General features: G+C 38.6%; 1 protein-coding gene across 1 annotated transcript; it reads right to left on the reverse strand.

Annotated features, from left to right (window-relative positions):
* Positions 1 to 155: 155 nt before the first annotated feature.
* Positions 156 to 26191, reverse strand: LOC306850635 (interferon-induced very large GTPase 1-like; the record flags this gene model as incomplete). The annotated part of the gene is made up of 4 exons (XM_079386363.1): positions 26149 to 26191; positions 6718 to 11459; positions 597 to 864; positions 156 to 198 (listed from the first exon to the last, which is right to left on the reverse strand). Exons 2-4 carry the CDS (start codon positions 11384 to 11386, stop codon positions 156 to 158), a joined length of 4980 nt encoding a protein of 1659 aa, XP_079242489.1. The 5' UTR covers positions 11387 to 11459; positions 26149 to 26191.
* Positions 26192 to 26289: the final 98 nt, after the last annotated feature.

Genomic DNA, 26289 nt, shown 5'->3' on the forward strand with positions numbered 1-26289 from the left:
TTAGTGTCCACATTCTTTTTGATGTTTGGGCGAGAGGCTCGCTACCCAACACAGGTGCCAGAGCACTTCATGGTAGGTAAACCCATGAATAAATATAATATTAGGTCTATCGATACATTGTTGAAAACATGGAATTAAAGAACAAAAAAATGTGTTCACAGGTAGACAGCACTGTTGAGGTTGTTGTGGTTGAGGAAGCTGTGTCAGAGGACATAAAGCGCCTTGATCAAATTAAGGATATTGTTCATGGCCATATCACAGGCGAATGAAGCACGGTGCTCCTAAATCTGCCTTAAAAATAGGGGACCAGGTGTGGAGACAAAATGTAAGAAATCAACAGAGAAAAGGTGGCAAACTGGAGGCAAACTTCCTTGGCCCTTTCGCTGTGATGGCACTACATGGGAAAAGTGCTGATCTGCTAAGAGAAGACTGTACTGTTTTTAACAAAGTTAATTAGATTAGATTAGATTCAACTTTATTGTCATTTATGCAGAGTACAAGTACAGAGCTAATGAAATGCAGTTCTGTACAATGTAGATCACTTAAAAATGGCAAGAATGGAGTTGCCCCGAATCCCTCTCAAAATAAAAAAAAACAGTGGCTGCATCAGCATCGGTCCAATCCCCAGACTCAGCAGCACCAGCTCCTCTGCAGCTTCAGCCTCCACGGCAGCACCAGCATCCTCTGCCCCCTTAGCAGCACCTGCCATAGTAGCAGCACCAGCCTTCTCTGCAGCACCAGCCTCACCAGCCTTTTCTGCAGCACCAGTGTCACCAGTCTCCTCTGCAGCAGAAGCCTCGGCAGTCTCCCCTGCAGCACCAGCCTCTTCTGCAGAACCGGTGTCCGAAGACTTACCAGCCTCCTCTGCAGCACAAGCCACAAAAGGCCCTATCTCAGCAGCCACCTCACCAGCTCCAAAGAATGCACACACTTCAGTTGAAAAAGGTATTATGATATTTAGTATTTTATCTAATTAATATTTTGTACAAAATAAACACTTATAGTATAATATTGATATTAAAGGGATAGTTATTTTTTTTTTTTTAATTCTGTCATTTACTCATCCTATAAATGTCGTTGTTCTGTTGAACACAAAGGAAGATATTTTGAAGAAAGTTTAAAAGCAGGCATTTTGGGGCAACGTTGATTCCATAGTAGGAAATAAATACTGTGTAAATCAATGGTGACCCAGAACTGTTCTGTTTTGTTCTGAACACAAAGGAATGTATTTTGAGAAATGTTCAAAGAAATTTAGGTAACATTTTATTTTAAGGTGTCCTTGTTACACGGTACATGTACTCATTATAATAATAAGTTAATTATGCATAATTACATGCAAGTAATCCTAAACCAAATTTTAATCCTAACCCTAATCATGTAGGAAGTAGTTAATTTACACTGTACGTACATTTATAATTACATGTTGTCAAAAGAATTGAACTGGATTAGAACAGAGATCTTCAACCCTGCCCCTGGTGACCCACCATCCTGCAAATTTTATTTCCAACATGCTTTGACACACCTGACTTAATTTCGTCAAGTGAATCATTTCAAATGAGCTGTATAATTTCAAGTGATCCTGAAATTAGCTGGTTCAGGTGTGTTTGATTAGGGATGGAGCTGAACTCTCCAGGACAGTGGGTAAATTAGTAAATTTGAAGAATTACCAGAATTGGTCAATCCACATCCAACAGTCGCACCCTCAGCATTGGTGCCCCGAAGCTTGCGTTCTCTCCCCACTGCTCTTCTCCCTGAACACCAATGACTCCACTGACCAGTGTTGCCAACTTCTTTCAATGGAAAGTAGCTAAAACCAGTTTAAAATCCTAGTCAGTAAATGTCACAAGAGGGCGTCATACGCTAATTTATTTCACATTTTAATGTGAGGACACAATCACAATATAATAAAAAAAATATATATAACAAAAGCAAAAATAACTTTAAAATTAGTTAATAGCAGCTGGGTAAATAAATGGCTGAACACATGTTGGGCAAACCAGAACCAGCAAGTTAGGTTGTTTTATTTAACCCAACATACTGGGTTGATTTGATTAATTCAATTAATCTTTACAATAACACTACCTTGTTTTAATTTTAAACTCATGGCTGAATTAGTAATTAGTAACGGAGCTGATGAGACGAGAGACGTGTGGATCCATTTGCAACCTTTTATTAATAAACAGTCAAATAACAGGCAGGGTCAAAACACCAGTATACGATTATGGCATGGACAAGACACAAGAGTAATTCTTGGGCATGCGTGGGTCCTCGATCGGCGAACAATATCCAGAGGGCTTGAGAAGAGGGGTAGTCCCATAACCTGAGCAATAATCCAAACGAGGTATACACAGAGTCCAAAACGGTGAGATAAGGGTAAATCCACGATACAATAGCGGGAAACGAGACTATAAACAAAACAAACTAAACTTGGACTTCGAAAACAGAAGGCTCAGTAAGGCAGCTAACACTAGGAGAGTGTTATATGTAGAACCAGACTTAGAGCTAGACATACACACAGAAGACTCGGTAAGGCAGCTAACACTCGGAGAGTGTTACACACAGAACAATACTCGGCAAAGACAGAGAGGACGTTCAAGGCTTATAAAGCGTGTGTAATCAGTGCAATCAGCTGTGTGATCAGAGCAATGTGAGATTGGTGACAGCTGTGTGTCGTCAGTGCAATGGCTGATGGGAATTGTAGTTCATGGGTGAAAAGCAACAGTAGTGTGGTGCAAGAGTCAATATGTTGGAAGGGCGACTTCTGATGGTGAGTGTGCGGAAGACCATGAACCGGATTCATGACAATTACCTTAATCCCCTGGACCTTTTTTAAATACACAACAGCCATTACTTTACATGATATCTTTATTTTTGTTGAGCACAGTTCTGAATACACCATGCTGTTTTAATGTTTACAATTTTGCCTGCACCTAAACTCATTTAACAAGCAGTTTAGAAGTAAAATGGCACATTCTTTGTAGGAGTGACCCCAAATAGTCGAAGATTCGATGCTTCGATAGAAGGAGCCTAAATCGATTTCCAATCTCGCAGTCGAATATTTGCGGGGTGTTATGATCATGCCATTTTGGCTATATGGGTGTGCTCAATGTCTGATTTCACATAGACCTACCGATTTTCTCCCAATAACCTAATATACAGCTTATTATGATAACTCCGTAAATAAGAACCTGAAAAGAAAGAAGCTTTTAATAAATATTTTAACGTAGGTGAATAAATCTAACCACCACTATAACAGATTTAAAATTTAATTTTCCATAAACTGAGACCGTCAGAGGAGCATCTTGGCGGCAGGGATTTAACCCTATAAAACCGATGGGAGCGCCCGCGCTCCGGTTTGCGTGTCTCTGTTTAAAAGCCTATAGAAACCGAAACCAAAATGGTAGCGCAATAATTCTTTTTGCATAACAAATTAAGACGTTGCACATTCAAATCAAGCATACAACATACTCGTGTTATGTTGTTTTCACCCTCTAACGAGCACAAATTGCATAAAATGCATTTTCAACTAAAACACTAACAAAAACATTGCACGTCTTTGAACACGTTATATAGATCTGAGGTTGCTAGTTACATTTCCTGGGTCATTACACAGTGTAAAATATAATAACTAGTTACGCAGCAATTTCTTATGATGCCCAAATAATAAATCTTAGTTGTTTTAGCGGTCTCCTCCCCCTTAGCGGGGGTGTCATATTACAAAATGTATTATGGTCTTTTAGAATCAAAACTTTTTATAATTTTGACAAAATACATATCATTGGAAAGGTTTGAGTCTCAAGATTCCATATTTTGGTGTTTATTTTGATATAGATGTAAGCTTGAGAGAGAAATTGATAGATTTGTGACAGAAATTCAATGGAGTTTGAATGGCACACGGTGGCTGTTTTTGAACAAAATAGCATATGAACCTCAATTTTTTTTTTAGATCAACTTCAAATTTGGAACACAACTTATGTACACGTGGCTTTAATTTGATAGCAATTTTAGATTAACTATTTTTTTAAAATATTTAATTTGAATATAAAAAATTTTTTTTACAGTAAATTTAAACTTCTATAATTTTTTAATACTTTAATTTTATTCAATGATTTCACTTCTGTAATAATTTGCTAATTTTCCTCTTTAAAAAGAGCCCAACCTTAGGTCTGTATTCAAAAGTGTTCATGAATGAACACTTTTGCATAGTGTTCATAGTGCACTTTTGAACACTAGTTTGCATAGTGCACTTTTTTGTGAATTTTCAAAAATGGGGATGACAGGATAGTTCACCCAAAAAAAGACATTTGCTGTTATTTTACTGACCCTCAGGCCACCCCAGATGTCAGTGACTTTTTTCTTCAGTAGAAAAAATGTTTATTTGTTTATTTGACTCGAAAGCCGGCAGCCAGAGAAGTGCAGATTAACAATTGTTGCACGACAATGGTTAATTATTGTTGCAAGACAATGGTTGCACCTAAAATCTCCTTTACAGTTCAAATGAAGAAATAAGTTAACTACATCTTGTATGGCCTGAGGGCGAGTCAATTAATTTTCATGTTTGGGTGAACTATCCCTTTAAGCCTGCATGTTTAGTGTGTATGACAAATGTTATAAATGCAAATTGTTATTTAATAAAGGCTATTATGTGTTTGAATGTGTGTGTTTTTAGTGATTGCTAGACACCAGTTAATAATTTTCTTAAACTTGGTATAAAATATAACAACTAGTTACAAAGCAATTTCTTATGATGCCCAAATAATAAATCTTAGTTGAGGTAACATATGAAACACATGGAGTAAATGGTTAAATATTAATTGACCTATTTTGCTGTAGTTTTCTAAATTTGACCATTTCAAACATTTTATTTAAATGGACTATAAAACTATTTTAGTAAAGGTTTAGCCAACTAAAATATAACAAATCAGGCAACACTTTGAAGACAGAAATTGAGTGAACATAACATTTCTATGGAACTAGTTACTAAATAATAATTAGTCGAAACAGCTTGAATTGTTTTTTACAATGTAGGGTTTATGTGTAGGTTTTATTTTTTTTAAGATGAACTTGTTTTTTTTTTCCTAGGCTTTGTTGGATGCCACTGTTTCCTGTCAGCTATGCAAAGATTTGATTTCAAAAGACAGTATCATATCTATGAAATTGTATCTTATTATTTTAAATCTGTATTTAATCTCAGAAAAAAAGTAAAATGAGGTGCTAATTAAAGTCTGATTTTGTGGTGGCTGTGCTTTAAATTAAATTATTATTTTTTTGTTTTTTTATTTAATTTATAATTATAATCTTAATTAAAGTCTGACAGTAATCAGTGTTGAGCACTACTGTAAGGTTAACCCTGTCTGGTTTAAATTATTCAAAATGATTAACAGTTGAAAACATTAGAAATTTATAAAAGTAATCAGTTACATTAGTTTAATAAAGTAATTGAAACATTACACTAATTTTTACATTTGAAATAGGGTAACTTGTAATCTGTAACCTAATACATTTCCAGAATAACCTTCCCAACACTGGTAGAGTGAAGTATGTTTACATTGGAGTGATATTTTAATAAACATAAGGTCTGAGACCATCTGTTTTAAAACACAATTAACAAGATTTACACTCTGTATCAAAAACATAACTTTTAAGGCTTATTCTGTGGCGTTTATATAAGCCTTTTGCTGCGTTACGTCACAGAGCTGTAAAAACTGTTACACTCACTAAGTGAATGAATTGCGTTTGTGCCGATCTCTTATTACAAATCAAAAACAAACATTCTCCTTCAATCCATGAATGTTTTTCTCAGTTAATGTTTGCGACCTCACAGTCTGGAGCATCTGTCATAGCAAATCAACACATGCTGTTGTGAATAATTAAGCGAAGCGTCTTCTCATAGGATAAGAACAGGCAGCCTCATGAATAATATAACAGACACCGACGTGTCATTGATGTACTATAGTCCATTACCACGTCACAAATTGTGATGTCAACACGATGTAGAATTTAATCCCGGAAGATGAAAATGGCACAAAAAAAAGCTTAAAATTAACCAGTTTTCTCCAAGAGTTAAAATGATCGGATGCTAACATGGTATTCTATGATGGGCAACAAAAACAGCTCTGCTAAAATCTCAGAAAAATTAGTCTGGGGTTTCATAACCCTTTAACAATGTCATGCCAAGTTTAGCTGTTTTGATTAGTAATAAAAATAAATAAGTAATAATAATAAAAAATAATAAGTAATATACATTTCAGTGACAGTTTATTTTAATTTCATCTGTCACCTGTCAATGTTAAATTAATCAATCAATCTGTCTGTCTGCTGAACAAATAATCTTATTTGAGATTCATTCTCATGAAACTGAAAAACTATTATCATAAATCATAAACTGTGGTTTTAAACAACCACAAGAGTTGAATTTTCATAAATAGTAATTCGACTTTGTAGATTTAGTCAGAGCAGTTTATCCTTCACTGCAGAGGCCAATCATCTCCCTGTCTCATAGTACCTTATGGCAAAGACATAGACAGCCATGTAATTTATCCTTCACTGGAATTACAAAAAAGGTTTTAAGGTAGCACCCTCTAGGGGTGGGGTGAACAAAAATATACATCCAATAAACCTGAATCTGTTTGTTTAGAATTTATAAGAGCAGTCTATTTTACTGTATTTTTCTAATCTGGAAGAAAGTATTTGTTGTTTTGATGTACTCATCTAAACTCTGTATTGCTGTAATTGCTGTGCTATCTTTCAGTTGCTCTTTCCATTCATGTGGGATCTTACCATACTTCTCAAAAGTGTTTTTGTAGTATTTTTCGAGATCTTTCTGGAATCTCCACACAAACCACTTCCAGTAGGGCAGTTCCAAAACATCAGAAGTGATGCTCCACTTAGCAAATCTATCACCTCCTTTTCTGTATTCTCTCCAGAGGACTGTGTTATATGAGGAATCTGGATAAAAAGATCCATCGCTTGCTACTGCTGATGTGCAAATGTAAACAGTCAAGTTTGTCGTATTCCTGAACTTCATCCCTGTTATCCCAGTGACACGGTGGAAAGGAACACTGTGATCTCCATCATGGTTTTCTATGGTGTTGGTGCAGATGGCTCCACAGAACGGACACTGAACCCAACAGCACTGACAGAAGTGATCAATCAGAAGCTCATCTGGTCTGAATTTAAAGTCTAGCTTTCCTGGAAATGTCTTTGTGCTGAATCTACTGCTGATATCAGACAAAATAGGAGCAAGTTCTTGTCTTATCACACCTTCTAAGAGTTTAAAATCATCAACATCATCATGATTGACTCCACTGAGGTCTTTTTCAGAGAAGATCAGCTCATCTGAAAGCTGTTGTGTGAAACTCTTCCACCACAAACCAGCATCTCCACTGTTCACTTGAACATGTTCAGTAGATTGATGAGCTGCTTTCATGATCTTCTGCTGCAGGAGTTTAGTGTTCTCCTCCATCTTGGGTAAAACACTGACACTGAACTGATCAGTGATGTACCGGCTGACTTCATCTCTGATGAAACTCTCGAAGTGATCTCTGGGAGTTTTAATGTAGTTCATGAATTTGCCAAAATCCTCCTCTTCTGCCAGTTTCTTCAGGATGTGTTTCTCCAGATTTGATCTGTTTCCATTCAGTGATGAACAGTTTGATCTCATTTCATCTGCTAAATCTCTGGCAGTCTTCTTGTAGACGCTCTGCTCGATGGGCTCTTTGAGTTTCTGACAGATGATCTCACCAAAAATAGCAGCTGATGCGGCTCCATGACAGTATTTCTGGAAAATACTACAGTACTCTTTTCTCTTCTTCTCCAAATAGAGCACAGGATCATTGGCTTCTCTGAACAGTCTGTGTTGGTCAGTAATCGTATTGTTTGCTCTCTTACAAATGAAATAAACCAAATCCATGAAGAATTCATTCTTAAACACATATTGCACTTGTCCTCCCTCATGTTTTGTTACTCTCTGCTTGATGTAATTTATGAGTATATGAATGCAGCTTAAGTTGTAGCCCATCTTTAACATGTTAAATGACTGAATGTTTGTCTCTGTCTCCTGAACAACATCTCTGACAAATGATTTTATTCGGGCTTCATCGTCTTTAGCTGTTCGTATGGTGTTTTTAAAAAATCCACTGTATTTCTTATATTTTACATAATCTGAATAACTCTGAACAGTTAAAATATCCTTGCCCTCCCTCCAGCAGTCTGGATGAGCACTTTCGTAGATTTCACTGAGAACCTTTCTCACATCTCTCATTATGTCAATGTCTTTGATTGTAGGAATGTCCCTGATGATGACCTTCACACTCTGTTCCCAAAACAAATCAAACTCTTTCTTCATTGTTTCTGCATCATTTGCTTTGTCTTTGACTTTAAAGGCGAGTTCTTTGCTCTTTTCATAGAGAGTTTTTTCATGTTGTTTCCTCTGAGCATCAATCTTTTTCTTTGCATCTCGCTGCTGAAGAATCTCATTTAATTTCTGCTTTGTTTCTCTCACAATGTTTTCCTGAAGCTCTTGGATTTTCAGTTCAAAGGATGTTTTCCACTGAATCAGTATGTTTGCATCTTTGTCTTTCTCAAAGAACTCTGACATTGATTTCTCCACTTCTTCACTTGTCTTCTTCAGTTCTCTTAGAAGACCAGTTTCCTCAACATCATGAATTATTTCATTTTCTATTTTGTTGTGTAGTTTGTTCTCAGTTTCCAGCATGGCTTTGCGAAGACTCCAGGTCCACTTGCTGTATTTGGTCTCCAGATTCCTGTAGACTGAAATCTCCAGAGAATTTCTGAAGCTGAAGACGAATCGTTCATTCAGTAAAGCCTCCCAGAGATCTTTAATACGGTCTTTTAAGTTTATTAGCATCATTCCATGTGATTTTGAGATACGATATACAATAGTTTCTTTTAGTTCTTGAATGTTTTCACAGTAGTTTGGGTTTGGTGGTGCCATGGGGGGGCTGCCCTCCCAGAGATGAGCAAAATACTTCACATCATTATGAACATCGAAACTAATGACATCACTGAAACATTCTGCATTACAGACTTCATCTTCAGCAGCAAGTTTTGTCATTTCATCCAGTGTCTCCTGCAGTCGTTTCCTTCCCTCCATGTTTTTCTCTCCAGCTGTGATGTCTGACACGTTCTGATGCACAAACACACAGCTGGGATTCAGTCTGACCTTCTTCATCCTCAGGAAGGCCTGAACAACAATCTGAAGAATGTCCTGCATCTCAACTGGGTTTTCACCAAAAATATTGATCAATGTCACATTTCCCAGACCAACAACAAATGTGGCCAATTCATTGTCATGATGTCTTGTTGATCTTCCAGCCAGTTCTGCAGCACGAAGACCCTCAGTATCAACAACCAGAATATAGTCAAAGTTCAGTTGTGTTTTCATCTCGTCTGAGACTCTGACCAGCTGCATGAAAGCTCCTCTGGTGCACCGGCCAGCACTGACGGCAAACTGGAGTCCAAACATGGCGTTCAGCATGGTGGATTTCCCAGAGCTCTGAAGCCCTAAAACTGACAGCACAAAGACTCTCTGGTCTCCCAGTTTCTGGATGAGTTCATCTAGAACAGCAGAGATCCAGATCACAGGAACATGAGCAGCGTCTCCATCCATCAGCTCCAGTGGAAATCCAGAGATCATCATCTCTGCTGCGAGACTCGGGAGAGAAGAGAAGTGAATCTGCAGGTCTTTCTTGTTCTTCTTCACAGATGAACATGATTCATAGATCTGACCGATCTCCCTCATGATGTGCTCCAAACCAAAGTTTGCAGCTTGAAGATCCTTAGATATTCTCTCAAGTTCAAGTTCAACCTTACGATGGAAAATATTAAGAAAGTGTCCTTTCAGTTTTAAAACTGTTGACCACTTTTCATCATACTTTTGATGCAGAGCAGAAAGATCAGCTGATGTAAATTCATCAATAAGGATTCTGAGCCATTTAAAGAAAAATATCTTGTATGCAGCATTTAAGTTAATTTCTTCAATGAAGAACTTCATAAACTCACTAATGTCAGATTCATGCTGCTGTTGACGGATTTTTCTCATTTCTGTTTGTTTTCTGCTCATTTCCATTTCTGTCTCATGTCCTTGAGGTCGATGTAGTTCTTTGTTCTTCTGACACCACTGATGCCACAGTTTCCCCTGATGAGGCAGAAATGATTCTTTGATTTTTGTCAGATCTTTCTTTTCCAGTAAACTCATCATCTTCTGTGCTGCTTCTCTTCCTCTCCTGCAGTCATCATCATCTTCCTCATCTACTCTGATGTCTGAGTGTTTGGTCAAATCTTCAAGTCTGAAAGTGGAAGATGATTCTAAGAGACAATCATTTATGGCTCTTATGAGTTCTTCAGACACATCTGACTGATTTCTATCTTTCAGACCAATTTTGTATTTTCTTTTCTTCATTTGAGTTACAGCAGATGTACACCCCTTCTCTGTAAGAAGACATATAAGTGGCTTTCTGTCCTTGTACAAGTTTTGTATTTTTGCTGCATGTTTGTCATTCCTGTCCAGTCGTGGTAGAAGAACAACATTGACTGAGGCCATCTCAGTGAGGATCTGCAGCTGTTTCTCATGGTCTCCTGCATCACCGTGTAGATTACAGAACGCAACACAATCAGTGAATTTATCTGTGTTTTTCCCAGAAGGGCAGTACCAGGCGATCTCCACCACTCCATCCATCAGGACTCTGGTTCTGCTGCTGCCTGGGCAGTTCCTGTGGAAGAACGTGTTGTGTTTCTCATTGATCAGACTGTTCATCAGCTGAGACTTGGATGAAGACACAGAGCCAAACCTGAAGAAAAACACCATTGGAGTTTGTGCCTTGTAAATCGGCTGGGTTTGACTGATGGTTTCATTGTTTTTGTTTCTCATCCTCCAGCTCTTGCTGATTTGTCTGAATGTCCAGAGAGGAAACTCAATCTGTTGTGTGATTGGATCAGGAACAAGCAGAGGCAGAGCGTACTGACACTGGGACAGTTTAGTCACCATCAGCTGCTTCAGGAAACCATCAGCACAATGAAATACAGCCATCTGAACATCCATTGGGTGAATTCGCTCAGATTGACTTGTGCCTTCATGACAGTAAGTGATGTTCTTAACAACATCATCAAAAATATCACTCTCATCTTCAGATGAGTCATTGTCTCTTTGATGTGTGTGATGCTGTTCATTAGTTTCTATAGTTTGGATGCTTCTTGCTCTGTAGTCCATTATCAGTAGTTTTTGTATGAAAGTCTGAACAAGTTTCTCTTCAGCAAATGGATCATGGAACTGTAATGAATGTGCAGTTATCTGAAGAACATTTGATGCTCTCATATTGTTAAACTGCCTGACATCTAGATGGAGTTTGAGGAATAGATCATTCATTTTTCAGTCTTGTCCTGTCGTAGGTGAATGACTGGTGCTGTTCCAGTTTTGTATATGTTGATTTGGATTTTTCCTGTTGAAGAATTAAAAAACAATTACTTTGACCATTTACTTTGCTTTTTATCGACTAAGTAATACTATCACTTTAGTCTGAACTTTCAGAGATTTAAAAAAGGAAAGGACGTGACGTGTGGCCAAGTATGGTGTCCAATAATTGGATTTATTTATATTTTAAGGACATTTTTAAAGAATAATTGTAAAAATATATTTTTTTGAAGGTACAAAGTCAGTCACAAAAAACAACACTAAAATCAAGCAGCTAGGCATTCAATTGAATCTGTTATATATTCATAGTGAAGTGTCATTTAAGCACATTGCAACATCTAGACTAGTCCACGTTCAGCTAAGTAACACATATTCAAAAATACAAACCAATAAAACATTTAATTCATGGGGATGAACACAGAAAATAGCCTCATGATGAAACCCCTTGTTAAATTGATGTCAACTTATGTATAGTCTCTTAAGGCTGGACCCGATTTTTGTCCCGATTTTCCACAGATTTACAGTCTGGAAAAGATGATGCTAGTTGGCAAAGGTCAGAGTCAGTCTGCAGATTTGAGTCGACAGAATCCATAGAAAATAGATTAACTTAACTTAAAGTGACAACCATCCGCTAATATTTAAAGTCTGTTTATGAAGTATTTACATTGATGTTTAATGTGGAAGATCTTAAAGAGAGCACACTGAGCTTAATTGGAGCAGCAACAGTTTTTAATAAATTTAATGTAATATTTATTAAAATGACAGGATTTGTGCTAAATAAATAGTCTAGGTCATGTATTAAGTTCATACATATTTTAATATGAACAACTATTATTATTAACAATATCTATGAAATATATCCCTTTTTCGTATTGATGTCACATTGAAGCTGTGTGATTTTCATAGTAGTGTACCCAGGGCCGGATTTACGCATAGGCATTCTAGGCACGTGCCTATGCTCGCTCGTCCAGAGGGGCCCAAACACAATGAATAAAATTTTGGTTATATTATGGGCTATCTACAACAGTAAAAGAACCAAAACCCCAGAAGACATTGAGCAAATAAATATAACAAACAATAGGGTAAAAAAAATGACAAACTGTTTCCATGTCTTCTACCTTTTTTATGTACGGAAATCACGCTTTCTTTCTCCCGTTCAGAATACTGTGTTTCACTTCCACTGTCCCATGTGTTAATAAAGAGTAAAGTACTGTAAATAAGCCAGAGTTAGCCACATTAGTTTCCCTGATGTTGCTAAAAAGAACATTATGTTGTGTATTTGGTGTAATGTAATGTGCTTATGCAGTTTAAGGTTCAAAAAACACATTTTCCACCATAGCCATAGTCAGGTTTTGAAAATTAGTGAGGTTGCATGCCATGTTGCAAGCTGGGGTGCCGCCACCATTTTGAAAGTATCACCCTCCGCTACAAATGCTGAAATTAATATTTTCAATAGATATATTTATCATATCGGTGAGGCATGTATTTGCTGTCTTTCGGTTCAGTGAAGCGTTCCTGTTCAAGATAAAAGCACGACGTTTTGTTGATATTGTGAGTGCACACATAAAAGTAGACCCTTTACAGTTCAGAATGATGTATTATTCTTACCTTTATGAGTAAAAAATACAGCGTAGTAAGACGGGCTCGGGTCGATAATTCTGATAAGCTGTGGGACACGGGCCGGGCCAGGCTAGGGCCTAAATTTGAGGCCCGTGCAGGGCTCTATTACATTTTGTCATTTTAGAATGTTAAGTTCTACTTCTGTAGTTGTTTTGGTGAAAGTATCTCAAAAGTAATACAGGAGTCATGTAACGTATTACACTTCTGAGACAGTAATATTGTACGGTAAGGCATTACGTTTAAATAACAGTAACAAGTAATCTATAATGTATTACAGTTTGGAAGTAACTTGCACAACACTGGTCAGGATGGACAATACAACAGTGATAGCCTACATAAATTGGCAGGGAGGAGTTAATTCTCACAAGCTTCATTTGTTAGAGAAATAACTGATTATGTGGAGCAGCAGGACCCTCCTGTCGTTATGTGTGACACATATTCCAGTAATAATGAACAGGGGAGCGGATTTACTGGGGAATCCACTGTATGGGGAATGGAGACTCCACCCTCAAGTGATCGACCAGGCCATCATAGATCTGTTCGCATCACGTGAAGACACACAACGTCCCCTGTTCTTCTCTCTGGCTGGCGACAATGCACCGTTGGGTGTGGATGCTCTAGCCCACGAGTGGCCAAATGCGTTACTGTGCGCATTCCCTCCGTTGAGCCTAATCGAGCCGACACTACGGAGGGTTCGACATGCAAACATGCAATGATGCTAATCGTGCCATACTGGCCCGGGAGACTATGGGTGGCAGAGATTGTGCAACTGCTCTATGACCAACCTTGGACGTTACCAGCACGCAAGGAGCTCCCCTCACAAGCACGGGGGTAAATATTTCACCCCGCCCCTCAGAAACTAGCTCTCTGGGCCTGGTCCGTGAGAGGCTTAATCTGAATGCAGCTGGGTTACCTCAGAAAGTGATAGAGGCAATTCAGAATGCGAGGGCTGCCTTGACACGTTCTTTATATAATCTCAAATGGAGGGTGTTTGAGGGATGGTGTGCAGATAGAAACATTGTTCCTTTCTTGTGTTCAGTTTCAGATGTGCTGTGCTTCCTACAGGACCTTCTGGATAAGGGCATAGCCTTTTCAACAGTTAAGGTTTATCTGTTCGCTATCTCAGCATGTCATGTTGGTTTTAATGCAGGTACTATTGGCCAACACCCTCTCGTCTATCGGTTTATGAGAGGGGCACGTAGGCTATACCCAGTATCAAAGCCACTGCTCCCGCCTTGTAGGGCTGTGCGATTTGGGGAAAATATCTAATTGCGATTTTTATTTTGATAGATATTGCGATTGCGATTTGATTTATGTGCCGCAACAATAGTGTCAATAATGTGCAGCACAGTATGAGTATCGTTACTCTGCTGAAAACAAAAACAAACAAACAAAAAAAAAACAATAGAAACCATAACAGAAATTCTTATAGTTTCCATAAAAACCATTACAAAATTCCTTTTTGTTTTGGGCATTATTCCAATAGGAATTACTGTTGTTCTATTGGTTGCCATCTGCTAAATTACATCCCACTAATAGAATGCATCAAATACCAGTATAGACACCATTATAGTTTACATTAAAGGGTAACTATACATACTATACTTTTTGGAGTTAATAATCTGTAAGACTTTGTCTTTATTAGTGCTGTGCATTGATTCGAGTAAATGTTTTGACATTTGGTTATAAAGGGTTTTAATTCTACAATATATGGTGTAAAAACGTCTGAGTGCTGGCCTCTTCAGGTTGAACGGTGGCTACTGCAGTTGAATTTTCCTATTGGACGTTGCATACCCCTGTGATGTATGATGGCACTTACTAACCACGCCCCTGCACGAGCTCAATCAATCCTAGGTGCACGCCTGAGAAAGCATTCAGAGACTCGGGCTGTGTGTGCAGGCTGTGTGCGGTCTTCTGAATTAGCGAACACGCATTATAAACTTATTTCAAATGAATCTGTTGAGGAGATAAAATGTGTTAGATAATGTTCATGTAGCCTACTAATAAAAACATCTAAAAATGTATCTTTTATTCTCCAGTACTGAAAGCAAACCCGATAAGGGAGCTCTTGAATTGTGTTGTGACGCAGCTCTTGAAAATTACCTTTTTTGTTCGTTGTCCGACATTTCGAAGCTGAAGTTACATATATTTTTCTTTAGTTTTAATTAGCCTAACTTTCGATCTGACCCTTTTTAAATGGTGGGCGTATACACAGTTGGCTAGAGCAGTGCTGATCGGGGAGAATGGAGGTGCGCTCACTCAGAGTAATATCGCGTCCACATCACAGGCTTTGTGATTCGATTTCGATTAATCGTACAGCCATACTGCCTTGGGATCTGTCCGTAGTTCTGAGCATGCTCTCAAAAGCCCCTTTCAAACCCATTGATAACATTGCATTGAAGCTGCTCGCTTTTAAGATGGCTTTGTTACTTGCTCTTACTGCAGCAAAAAGGGTGAGTGAGCTACATGCTTTATCAGTTCACTCCTCATGTATGATGTTCGCTCTGGGGGGGTCAAAAAGTATCTTTTAGACCTAACCCGGCATTTGTGCCTAAAGTGTTTGATCATGCTGGTGCAGTTGAACCAGTGGACCTGCTAGCTTTTCATCCAATACATTTTTCATCCCTAGAGGAGGCGAGGTTACACAGTTTATGCCCAATTTGTGCTCTTTATACATATGTTCTGAGAACCCGCACACTTCGTAAGAGCAATCAGCTATGCTATACTATAGATATCAGCTATATGTCTCGTGGACTGACACGTACAAAGGAAAACATATCTCCGGTCAACGCCTTTCCCACTGGGTGGTGAATTCTATCGTGTTAAAATAATGCAAACATGGAGCTTCCAATAGGATTACGAACACACTGAACTAGAGGCATGGCTACATCCTGGGCACTGTTTAGAGGCATTTCTATTCAAGTAATTTGCACTGCAGCCAGCTGGTCTTCTCTGCACACATTTGCTCGTTTTCTATTGACTGGATGTGATGGAACCCTCTCTGACTCACTCAGTCCTGGGAGTGAGTAGTCAGGGTGAATAATGCAGTTTATTAAGGGGCGAATTCTCATATTATTCTGTTTTCACCTCTGTCGGGAGTTATGATTCACATAACCTCTCTTTCTTTAGTCCGCTTCGTCAGCATATCGGCAATACGGGAGTTGTCTATATCCCATTGTGAGACACAGAACGAATGTTAGAAATATAATATTAGGTTACTGACGTAACCCCGGTTCTCTGATAACATGAAGTGAGGTATCTCACAAACATTGCCCTCCTTGCCTTTAGTGCATGGAGAAGAGATATGCGGAGAATGACGAAACGGCAGGGAGGCGGGACTCCCTGATCGCTGCAGCGATTGGTCTGCCATAGTTGGCAGACGTGGTGTTATAGGTGCTTCCGCTGTCGGTCATGCCTGTGGCGTTCCCATAGTGAGATACCTCACTTCATGTTATCAGAGAACTGGGGTTATGTCAGTAACCTAACGATATTAGTGAAGAGGATCGTGCAGAACCTATGCAAGCACAGCTTTTAATGGTAGGCCTAAGTTTTTTGTTTGTTGTTGTTGTCATCTCATACGTTTAGATACGCTGTTATTTGTAAATGCTACTGCTTCTGTTAGCTTTTAATATACAGTTTTATTCTGATTAAAGCTTTAATACAGTACGGCAACCGCACACGCGTCCATGTATAAAGCTTCTCATAGCTACAGTATGTGAAAATAAGTTTAGTAACTGAGTTGATGATCTGAATGAGAGAGAGAGAGAGAGAGAGAGAGACAGAGGTGCAGAGCAGAGTGTGTGCAGAGCAGGGCGACGCAATTAACATTATTAAGAACTGCTGTTTTAGAACATTGATTGTGAAATTTGTGAATCCATTAGAATCATTAGAAGACACAATTGCATTTCATATATGAATAGATTTTTACGTGCACCCCTAGTTTACTTTTCATCTTCTCTAAAGCAGCGCAGCATGTTCCTGGGGGCGGGGGGTTAATGTCAAATTCTAGGTTCTTGATATAACGGACCTGGGAAGTAACTCGTAGTCCCTTACCAGTCGTTTTTGTAGACATTAAACTGCCAGAATTTTTAAAGACGGTATTTCAATTTACACTTAACTTTCAGCTTCGTAACTTTGCAGATATTGCTTATGCTCAAACAGCAACATTACACGCTAACTAACATTAAAAAAGTGAAATCGCAATCAACCACCCCTTTAAAATATCACTGTCCCGGTACATTGAGCATTCCTTATATGAGAGAAATACGCTCACATTTTGGGCTTGTATGCATATCTACGGAGCCCCTAAAGGGACATGGTGGTGGGAAAAAATCAGAGCGAGTGAAAAATGTTTGGGTGGGAGGAAAAAATATTTTTCAGATTTCTTGCGTTCTCTCGCAAAACTTTTGCATTCTCTCGCAAAGATATTTGGGTTCCCTCACAAAACTTTTGCATTCTCTCGCAAAACCAGTTGAGTTCGGACAAACACTTCCTATTTTACTTTACAGATTGTAGTGGTTCATACAGCTACATACGTTCACAATGGAGCGGTCCATAGAATTTTATTTTGAACTTGGATGAAATATTCAGTGCATGCTTATCAAGGCATGGTTTTGGGACGTTTTAAAACGCTTAATGTAAAACATTAGAGGACTAAATTCAGTACACACCTTATTAATAAAGCATACAGACAAGCAGAATAGCCTACAATATGAACGTAACCCAGTAAGTTGCACGTTAAGCGTATCCCCCTGTTACAGCCACTGCCATAACACATAAGAGGGATAACACAAAGGCTCGGTCTAAGAGGGAAATTTATTGGAAATGATGCAAAATATAAACCATGAATAGGTGGAATTAGTCAGGAGAGCAAAAGCAGAAAAGAGAGTGCATCTCCACGTCTGGATGGCCGCTCAAGTCCCGCCACTCAAGCGCAGCTCCATGGCTTCTTTTCAGCAAGCGCTGAAAGGTCCACAGCTGTAGGAAATCTGCTCAATCACAAACATACAGATGCTCCTTATGTTAACATGCTTACAAATTGTTTGTATTTTATTGAATCCGATACCTGCACCACAGATGAATCCTTCTAACTGTTTTCCTCTTAGAGCGCTGTACCAACATCAGATGTTAAACTACACTGATATTCTATGGTAAAACAAGATCCCTGACTACTTTTCAGCAAGCGCTGAAAGGTCCACAGCTGTAGGAAATCTGCTCAATCACAAACATACAGATGCTCCTTATGTTAACATGCTTACAAATTGTTTGTATTTTATTGAATCCGATACCTGCACCACAGATGAATCCTTCAAACTGTTTTCCTCTTAGAGCGCTGTACCAACATCAGATGTTAAACTACACTGATATTCTATGGTAAAACAAGATCCCTGACTACTGATTGTTTTTCTTCTTCTTGAATCCATGGAAAGAAGCAGAAACACTTTAATTGTTTCACTTGTTGGACAGAATCTGTTGCAGGAATGACACTCAGATGCATGAGTGTGGAGCGTAAATGGTATGTTGAAATCCGGGTAGGCCAACGCAGGTGGGCTTACTAACATGTCGATTAACTCTTCCAGAATCTGCTGATGGTCGTTAGTCCATTCCACTGGAGTTCTGGAGGGGACTTGTGGACCTTTGACCTTCTTTTTGCCCTTCTCTAGGAGTATCAGGTTTTGCCTGTAGTAGCTCATACAATGGCTTTGCTATTCTGAATAAGTCCTGAATGAATGCACGATAATAACTAAGGAAGCCTAATAGTCTCCTTTCGTCACCAACAGTGTGGGGTGTATTATTTGTGAGTGAACGAACAGCTTCCAAGTCTTTAGGATCTATTAGCACCCCCTCAGCCGATATCAGGCATCCAACGTACTGGACTTCACTGCGAAATAACTCACATTTCTCAGGTTTCAACTTGACACCATGGAGCTGGAGGGCCCTAAGAACACTGCGCATGCTTTCCACATGTTCTTCAAAGGACTTTGCATAGCATAGTATATTGTCCAGGTATACAACATTCATCCCTCAGAGAGTCAAGCATTTCTTCCATGCTGCGTTGGAATGCTGCTGGTGCATTTGACAATCCAAAGGGGATCCTGACCCACTCATATAGTCCCCAAGGGGTGATAAAGACTGTCATGTGCCTAGAGTTCCTTCTGCAATGAAACCTTGATGGTATGCTTTACCCTGGTCTATGATGCTGAACCAGGAGTAACCTCCGAGTGTATCAATCAAGTCCTGAATTCTGGGTAATGGATGTCTGTCTGGGACTGTCTTCTTGTTCAGGAGGCGATAATCAACACAAAGTCACAGGTTGCCATCCTTCTTCTGCACACAGACCACAGGAGCAGCAAATGTAGACTTTGATTTAACAATCCATCCTTTCGCTAAGAGGTCTTGTATATCCTGTAAATCCTCCGTTGTGCTCCATCTGCAGTGCGCACCTTCGTGCTCATGCTGATGCGGCGAGTATAAACCAGGCTCTACCCACGAAGCGCTGGCGCTGACAGCGCCTCTCTTCACCTGATCCGTGAAATCTGACTCCTGCTATAATGTGCTGCAGCTGGCAGCGTGCACTATATGAAGCAGATGTTTTGGAGCATCGCAGACCAGGCACTCGCACAAGTGCAACCACGTCAAATTTTTACTCGCACACTCTCAAAAAAATGGTCGCAAATGTGTCGCAGTCTAGAGCCCTGTATCAGTCAATAAGGGCTTTAACTCACTGCGAATGTCCTTGCATTTGTGTTCTAGGCCCTGGTACACAGTGTGCAAGAAAACATCTTGAACTGTCGCTGGGTTATATTTCTTGTCAGACCCTGCCTGTTTTGCAGCAAAGAGTATCTTCTGTTTAAGCCCCATGACCCTGTACAGAAATTGTTGAGGTGTTTCTTGTTCACTTTGTTTGGTGCACATGAAATCCTGAAACAATTCAGTGCTACTTCTGTCACCCAAATGCGACTGTAAAAACCCCTTAAGTTCTCTGATGGTCATGTCTTCTTTGTTCATTAGCATATCCTTGAAAAACCCTGGCTTTATATTCCGCAGTACCCCTCTGACTATTTCTGCATCACTAAAGTTCTATTTTACACCATTATCTATCTGCCTACAAACATTATTACAGGTGATATCTGATGTGTGATCCCCTATTTGACCCCCATGTATCTTAAACTCCCGGTGTGGAAATGTAAGAAAGGCTGCTAATAGGGAACACCCTGTCAGAATGGAGCTGCTTTGAATCTTCAGGTTGGCTTGTATGTTGTGTCGTGTCAGTAGTTTGTTGTGACAGTGTATTGTTGTGTGGGTGTAGACATATATTGAATAAGTTTCTTACTGAGCTCTTCATAATCAGAAAGCATCCTCTGTACTTCTATCTCTGTGCCAGTTCTGGCCATTCTAATGCCCCTGATCCAGTTACATTGAATGATGATGTTGACTGAACAGGTTCAGTAGTGTTGACTGATTGAGGTTTGTATGTAGTGTGTATGTCTTTGTTATTCTCATGTGAATATACAACTGTGCACATTTGTTTAACCGAATTCACAGTCTCTTGTAACTATAACAGTTCTCTCATACCTTGGTCCTGTGATTCAAGCAAAAACTCAATGGACATGAAGGTATTAACCCCCTGGGGTCTGAGGGTGTTTTGGGGGCCTGGAGAATTTTCGACAAAAGTCTAATAACACTGTAAACAGCACAAACTGGGCTACAATAATATGTTAGCAGCATTTATGTACATGATTGTGTTTTTGAGAAAACAACGTTTGTGCGTGGTTAGTGAAAAACAAAAATGTTGAAGTCACTTAAATAAGGCCATAAAATACATACAGAACAATTGTTTACAAGACTTTTAAGAACTGGATCTTGTAGCCTAAAGTTTTTGCTTCACAATTATGTGAAAATCAGCTTGTTTACTCGCTCACAGAAAACAATATATTGATTTAAATTTTTAAAGACATGCTTTGTGATAGAAAGTCTATATGCGAGGGAGTGGCAATGTCCTTGAATATTAAGTGATTTTCCCCCATAATGGTCCATCAGTGTGACTGACTTTGAGGCACATAACACAGAATGTGAGGAGATTGAAAAAATGTTTTCTTTTTTTATTATTTGTATTTTATTTACAACACAGTATAATCAAAACATACATAATGAAGGTCAAAGACACATTTATTGTGCACACTGATCTAACCACAGAGATGTGAACAGACTTTCAGTCATTCCTGCAACAGATTCTGTTCAGTAAGTGAAACAAGTAAATCATACCTGATATTTACGTGTGTTATTTAAGTGTTTCTGCTTCTTTCCATGGATTCAAGAAGAAAAACACAATCAGTAGTCAAGGATCTTGTTTTACCATAGAATATCAGTGTAGTTGAACATCTGATGCTGGTACAGCACTCTCAGAGGAAAACAGTTTGAAGAGACTGAAAGTCAGCTGGATTCATCTGTGGTGCAGTTATCTGATTCAATCAAATCCCCAAAAAAACATTTGTGAGCATGTTAATATCAGGAGCATCTGTATATATATATTGATTCTGATATATAAGATTTGATTTTGCAGCCATAGACTCACTCATGGTTTGTACTATAAAAGGATGTACTTTGTACTATAAAAAATATGTTTTATATCTGAGAACTAATTGTTATCATTTATCACGCTATTAAAATATATTTGTGAACAGATTATTAATAATAAACATGGTCTAAACTTTCTTAGATGCGTAGCATTCATCATGTTGTAATTTGGAAACAACCCAACTAGTATATTTATGTCACAATAACACGTTAAATAATGCAAAAAAATAAACGTTATTTACTCATCAGACTGATCTCTTCTGGACGAAATATTGTTCTATTTTTGAGGGAAATCCAGCCTTTACTCAGCGCGTCTTTTTGCAGAAACTAACAGTAGCCGCGATGAACAATCTCACTCTTTGTTTATGTTTGGCGTTTACACATGCGTGTCTCACGTGGATATTTACATATGAATGGAGTAGCGAGGGGGCAGGATTGCATTAGAGATGACGAGTTAGTCGGGAAAGACTGAACATCATGTTTGTTTCATACGGATTACTTTATCCCAGAAGATTTGTTTTCGATAAATGTCTACTTTTAAAACTTAATTTAAAAGTAGACACTTTAAGCTTTTTACAGAGATAACTCCCATGTGTCTGTGTTGAGTATTTGCCGAGTTACAATTCATTTTAGTGACGCGTTTCTAAAAGCAGTTCGTGGAGACGGAGAAGGCAGAGAGCGCACCCTGTTTGTTTTCTTTATTCTTCAAAAGCACAAAGTTTAGTTGTTGTTGTTATGAGTGTATACAAATAAAAGTAGACCCCTTACAGATTCGAATGGTGTATTGCTCTTATCTGTACGATCAAAAATGGCAGAGTAATTCAAGCTTATTTTGGCCTTATCAGGAAAATCTGCCACAAAATGCGTATCTGCGTTTGTTGACCCCAGGGGGTTAAACAACTCTCAGAGTCGTCTGGGTCTAGTTCTGACTGGTCTCTTTCTGGTACTGGAAAAACGATGTTGGCAACTCGGAACAGTACATCAGCAGGCAATGTGATCAAACAGTTAATTCCCACACCAGGCTTCTTCTTGCACGGTCCGCCAAGATGACACTTCCCTTCCATGACAGTCAAATTCCTAAGATGAAGTCAGCCGTCTTTACAACATTTTCACACGTTCTGCAACTCAACGTCTCTATAGACTTGGCGATCACCATGGCTCCAGTACCACCACGTCTCTGGTCCCACGGTTCAGAAATTTCTGTATCAGCTTCACTGCATTGTAGTGCACTCAAACTTGACCACTTCAAAGTCAATGCCAAGTGTAAAACACAAGTGAACTCTATGACCTGACATCTGTTCTAAAATGACTAATTAAGTAGGTATCTAATAGAAAACATTCATTGAACAGTAAAGAATGTGAATTTATAATTTATCTTGAAATTTCACCATTTTACAAACCTTTTTTAATGAAGAAAGAGAGAGAGAGAGTTTGCCTTTAGTCAAGTGGTCCTCTTTGTTGACTGAAGATGCGCCGTAGTTGCCATGGCAACTCTTCCCTTAACTGCCACTCAGTATTTAGAAAATACAACTTTGCTCTCTTTGATATACACTCATGATGACAATGTTACCTACAGGTCCTTTTCAAAAAATTAGCATATTGTGATAAAGTTCATTATTTTCTGTAATGTACTGATAAACATTAGACTTTCATATATTTCAGATTCATTACAACACAACTGAAGTAGTTCAAGCCTTTTATTGTTTTAATATTGATGATTTTGGCATACAGCTCATGAAAACCCAAAATTCCTATCTCAAAAAATTAGCATATTTCATCCGACCAATAAAAGAAAAGTGTTTTTAATACAAAAAAAGTCAACCTTCAAATAATTATGTTCAGTTATGCACTCAATACTTGGTCGGGAATCCTTTTGCAGAAATGACTGCTTCAATGCGGCGTGGCATGGAGGCAATCAGCCTGTGGCACTGCTGAGGTGTTATGGAGGCCCAGGATGCTTCGATAGCGGCCTTAAGCTCATCCAGAGTGTTGGGTCTTGCGTCTCTCAACTTTCTCTTCACAATATCCCACAGATTCTTTATGGGGTTCAGGTCAGGAGAGTTGGCAGGCCAATTGAGCACAGTAATACCATGGTCAGTAAACCATTTACCAGTGGTTTTGGCACTGTGAGCAGGTGCCAGGTCGTGCTGAAAAATGAAATCTTCATCTCCATAAAGCTTTTCAGCAGATGGAAGCATGAAGTGCTCCAAAATCTCCTGATAGCTAGCTGCATTGACCCTGCCCTTGATAAAACACAGTGGACCAACACCAGCATCACTGACTGTGGGTACTTGACACTGGACTTCAGGCATTTTGGCATTTCCCTCTCCCCATTCTTCCTCCAGACTCTGGCACCTTGATTTCCGAATGACATGCAAAATTTGCTTTCATCCGAAAAAAGTACTTTGGACCACTGAGCAACAGTCCAGTGCTGCTTCTCTGTTCAAAAGTGGCTTGACCCGGGGAATGCGGCACCTGTAGCCCATTTCCTGCACACGCCTGTACACGGTGGCTCTGGATGTTTCTACTCCAGACTCAGTCCACTGCTTCCGCAGGTCCCCCAAGGTCTGGAATCGGTCCTTCTCCACAATCTTCCTCAGGGTCCGGTCACCTCTTCTCGTTGTGCTGCGTTTTCTGCCACACTTTTTCCTTCCCACAGACTTCCCACTGAGGTGCCTTGATACAGCACTCTGGGAACAGCCTATTCGTTCAGAAATGTCTTTCTGTGTCTTACCCTCTTGCTTGAGGGTGTCAGTGATGGCCTTCTGGACAGCAGTCAGGTCGGCAGTCTTACCCATGATTGCGGTTTTGAGTAATGAACCAGGCTGGGAGTTTTTAAAAGCCTCAGGAATCTTTTGCAGGTGTTTAGAGTTAATTAGTTGATTCAGATGATTAGGTTAATAGCTCGTTTAGAGAACCTTTTCATGATATGCTAATTTTTTGAGATAGGAATTTTGGGTTTTCATGAGCTGTATGCCAAAATCCTCAATATTAAAACAATAAAAGGCTTGAACTACTTCAGTTGTGTGTAATGAATCTAAAATATATGAAAGTCTAATGTTTATCAGTACATTACAGAAAATAATGAACTTTATCACAATATGCTAATTTTTTGAAAAGGACCTGTATATAAATACATAGAAATAGACACATGTAAATAATAAATAAAATATACACAATCAGTTTAATATTCCTGTGACCTGAACTACATGTGGGGGTCACAAAAACAACAACAACAATAGTAATAATAATAATAAATGTGTTTTTTGAGCAGCAAATCAGAATATTAGAATGATTTCTGAAGGATTGTGTGACTGGAGTAATGATGCTAAAATGTCAGTTTTGATTGTTCCTAATACAATGTTCTGCACTCGCAAGTGGGGTGGTGATGGCGCAGTGGATAAGACACATGCCTTTGGTGTGAGAGACCCGGGTTGGAATCCACTGTGAGACACCAATGTGTCCCTGAGCAAGACACTTAACCCCTAGTTGCTCCAGAGGCGTGCGACCTCTGACATATATAGCAATTGTAAGTCGCTTTGGATAAAAGCGTCAGCTAAATGAATAATGTAATGTAATGTAATGCAAGTGAATCTCAAGTTATTTTGTGCGATAGCTAAATATATTCTTAATAAACTACAAAAAATATATTCATTATGCGGGCTTTTGTCTTCTCAGGTGTGAATGTGAAGGTTGACGCCTTCTCGCATAGACCCTTTCTACTCAAAAAGTGTCTTAGAAAATTTAAATCAATATATTAATTTCTGTGAGCAAGTAAACAAGATGATTTTCATATTATTTTGAAGCAAAAACAATAGGCTACAAGATCCAGTTCTCAAACAATTGTTCTGTATGTGTTTTATGGACTTATTTAAGTGACTTCAACATTTTTGTTTTTCACTAACCACGCATAACCGTTGTTTTCTCAAAAACATATTATTGTAGCCCAGTTTGTGCTGTTTACAGTGTTATTAGACTTTAGCCATTTATATTTTTATAAGCAACTGAAAAAAGCACAAATGTCAGGGCATCTAAAAACGTCTCCAGGCCCCCAAAACACCCTCAGGGCCCAGAGGCTTAAATTAATAAAACTAGAGGCTTTAATATTACTTTTTCAATTCAATTATTCAATCCAATTACACTTTATTGTTGGAATTCTTTAAAAAAATTGTCTTTGTTCTCACAGCGTGTCTCACATCAATTCACATCGATAATTACTAATAAAATAAACAGACCTTAATACAAAAACAACATTATACATAAACACACAGCTACAGTGCATTAGAATAGTGCTATTTCTATTTTCCAGAGCCCAGAGGCCAATTGAACTCCCAATTCTTATTTATTAATTGTACAGACTGATACACAAAAGATTTACGTAACATTTCCAATTCAGTCCTTACTAAAAATTCTTGGTTCCCACAATGTTCTTTTTTTATGGTTTGTTTTTGGTTAGCCAGGAAAGTTTTCTTAACGGAAATAGAACACTGATATTTTTAGTTATGAAATTATAATCATACCTGAATATGGAAGTATTCCCTCTCTGTATCAACAAATGCATATGAAAGTTCTCTTCAAATTCTGCATAATTTTATAGGGAAATGGAAATGTTCTGTGTTCAATAGAATCACCTGACATGGCAGTAAGAAAGTGGAAGTGTT

Source organism: Barbus barbus, assembly GCF_936440315.1.
Source record: "Barbus barbus genome assembly, chromosome: 3".
Classification (NCBI taxonomy): domain Eukaryota; kingdom Metazoa; phylum Chordata; class Actinopteri; order Cypriniformes; family Cyprinidae; genus Barbus; species Barbus barbus.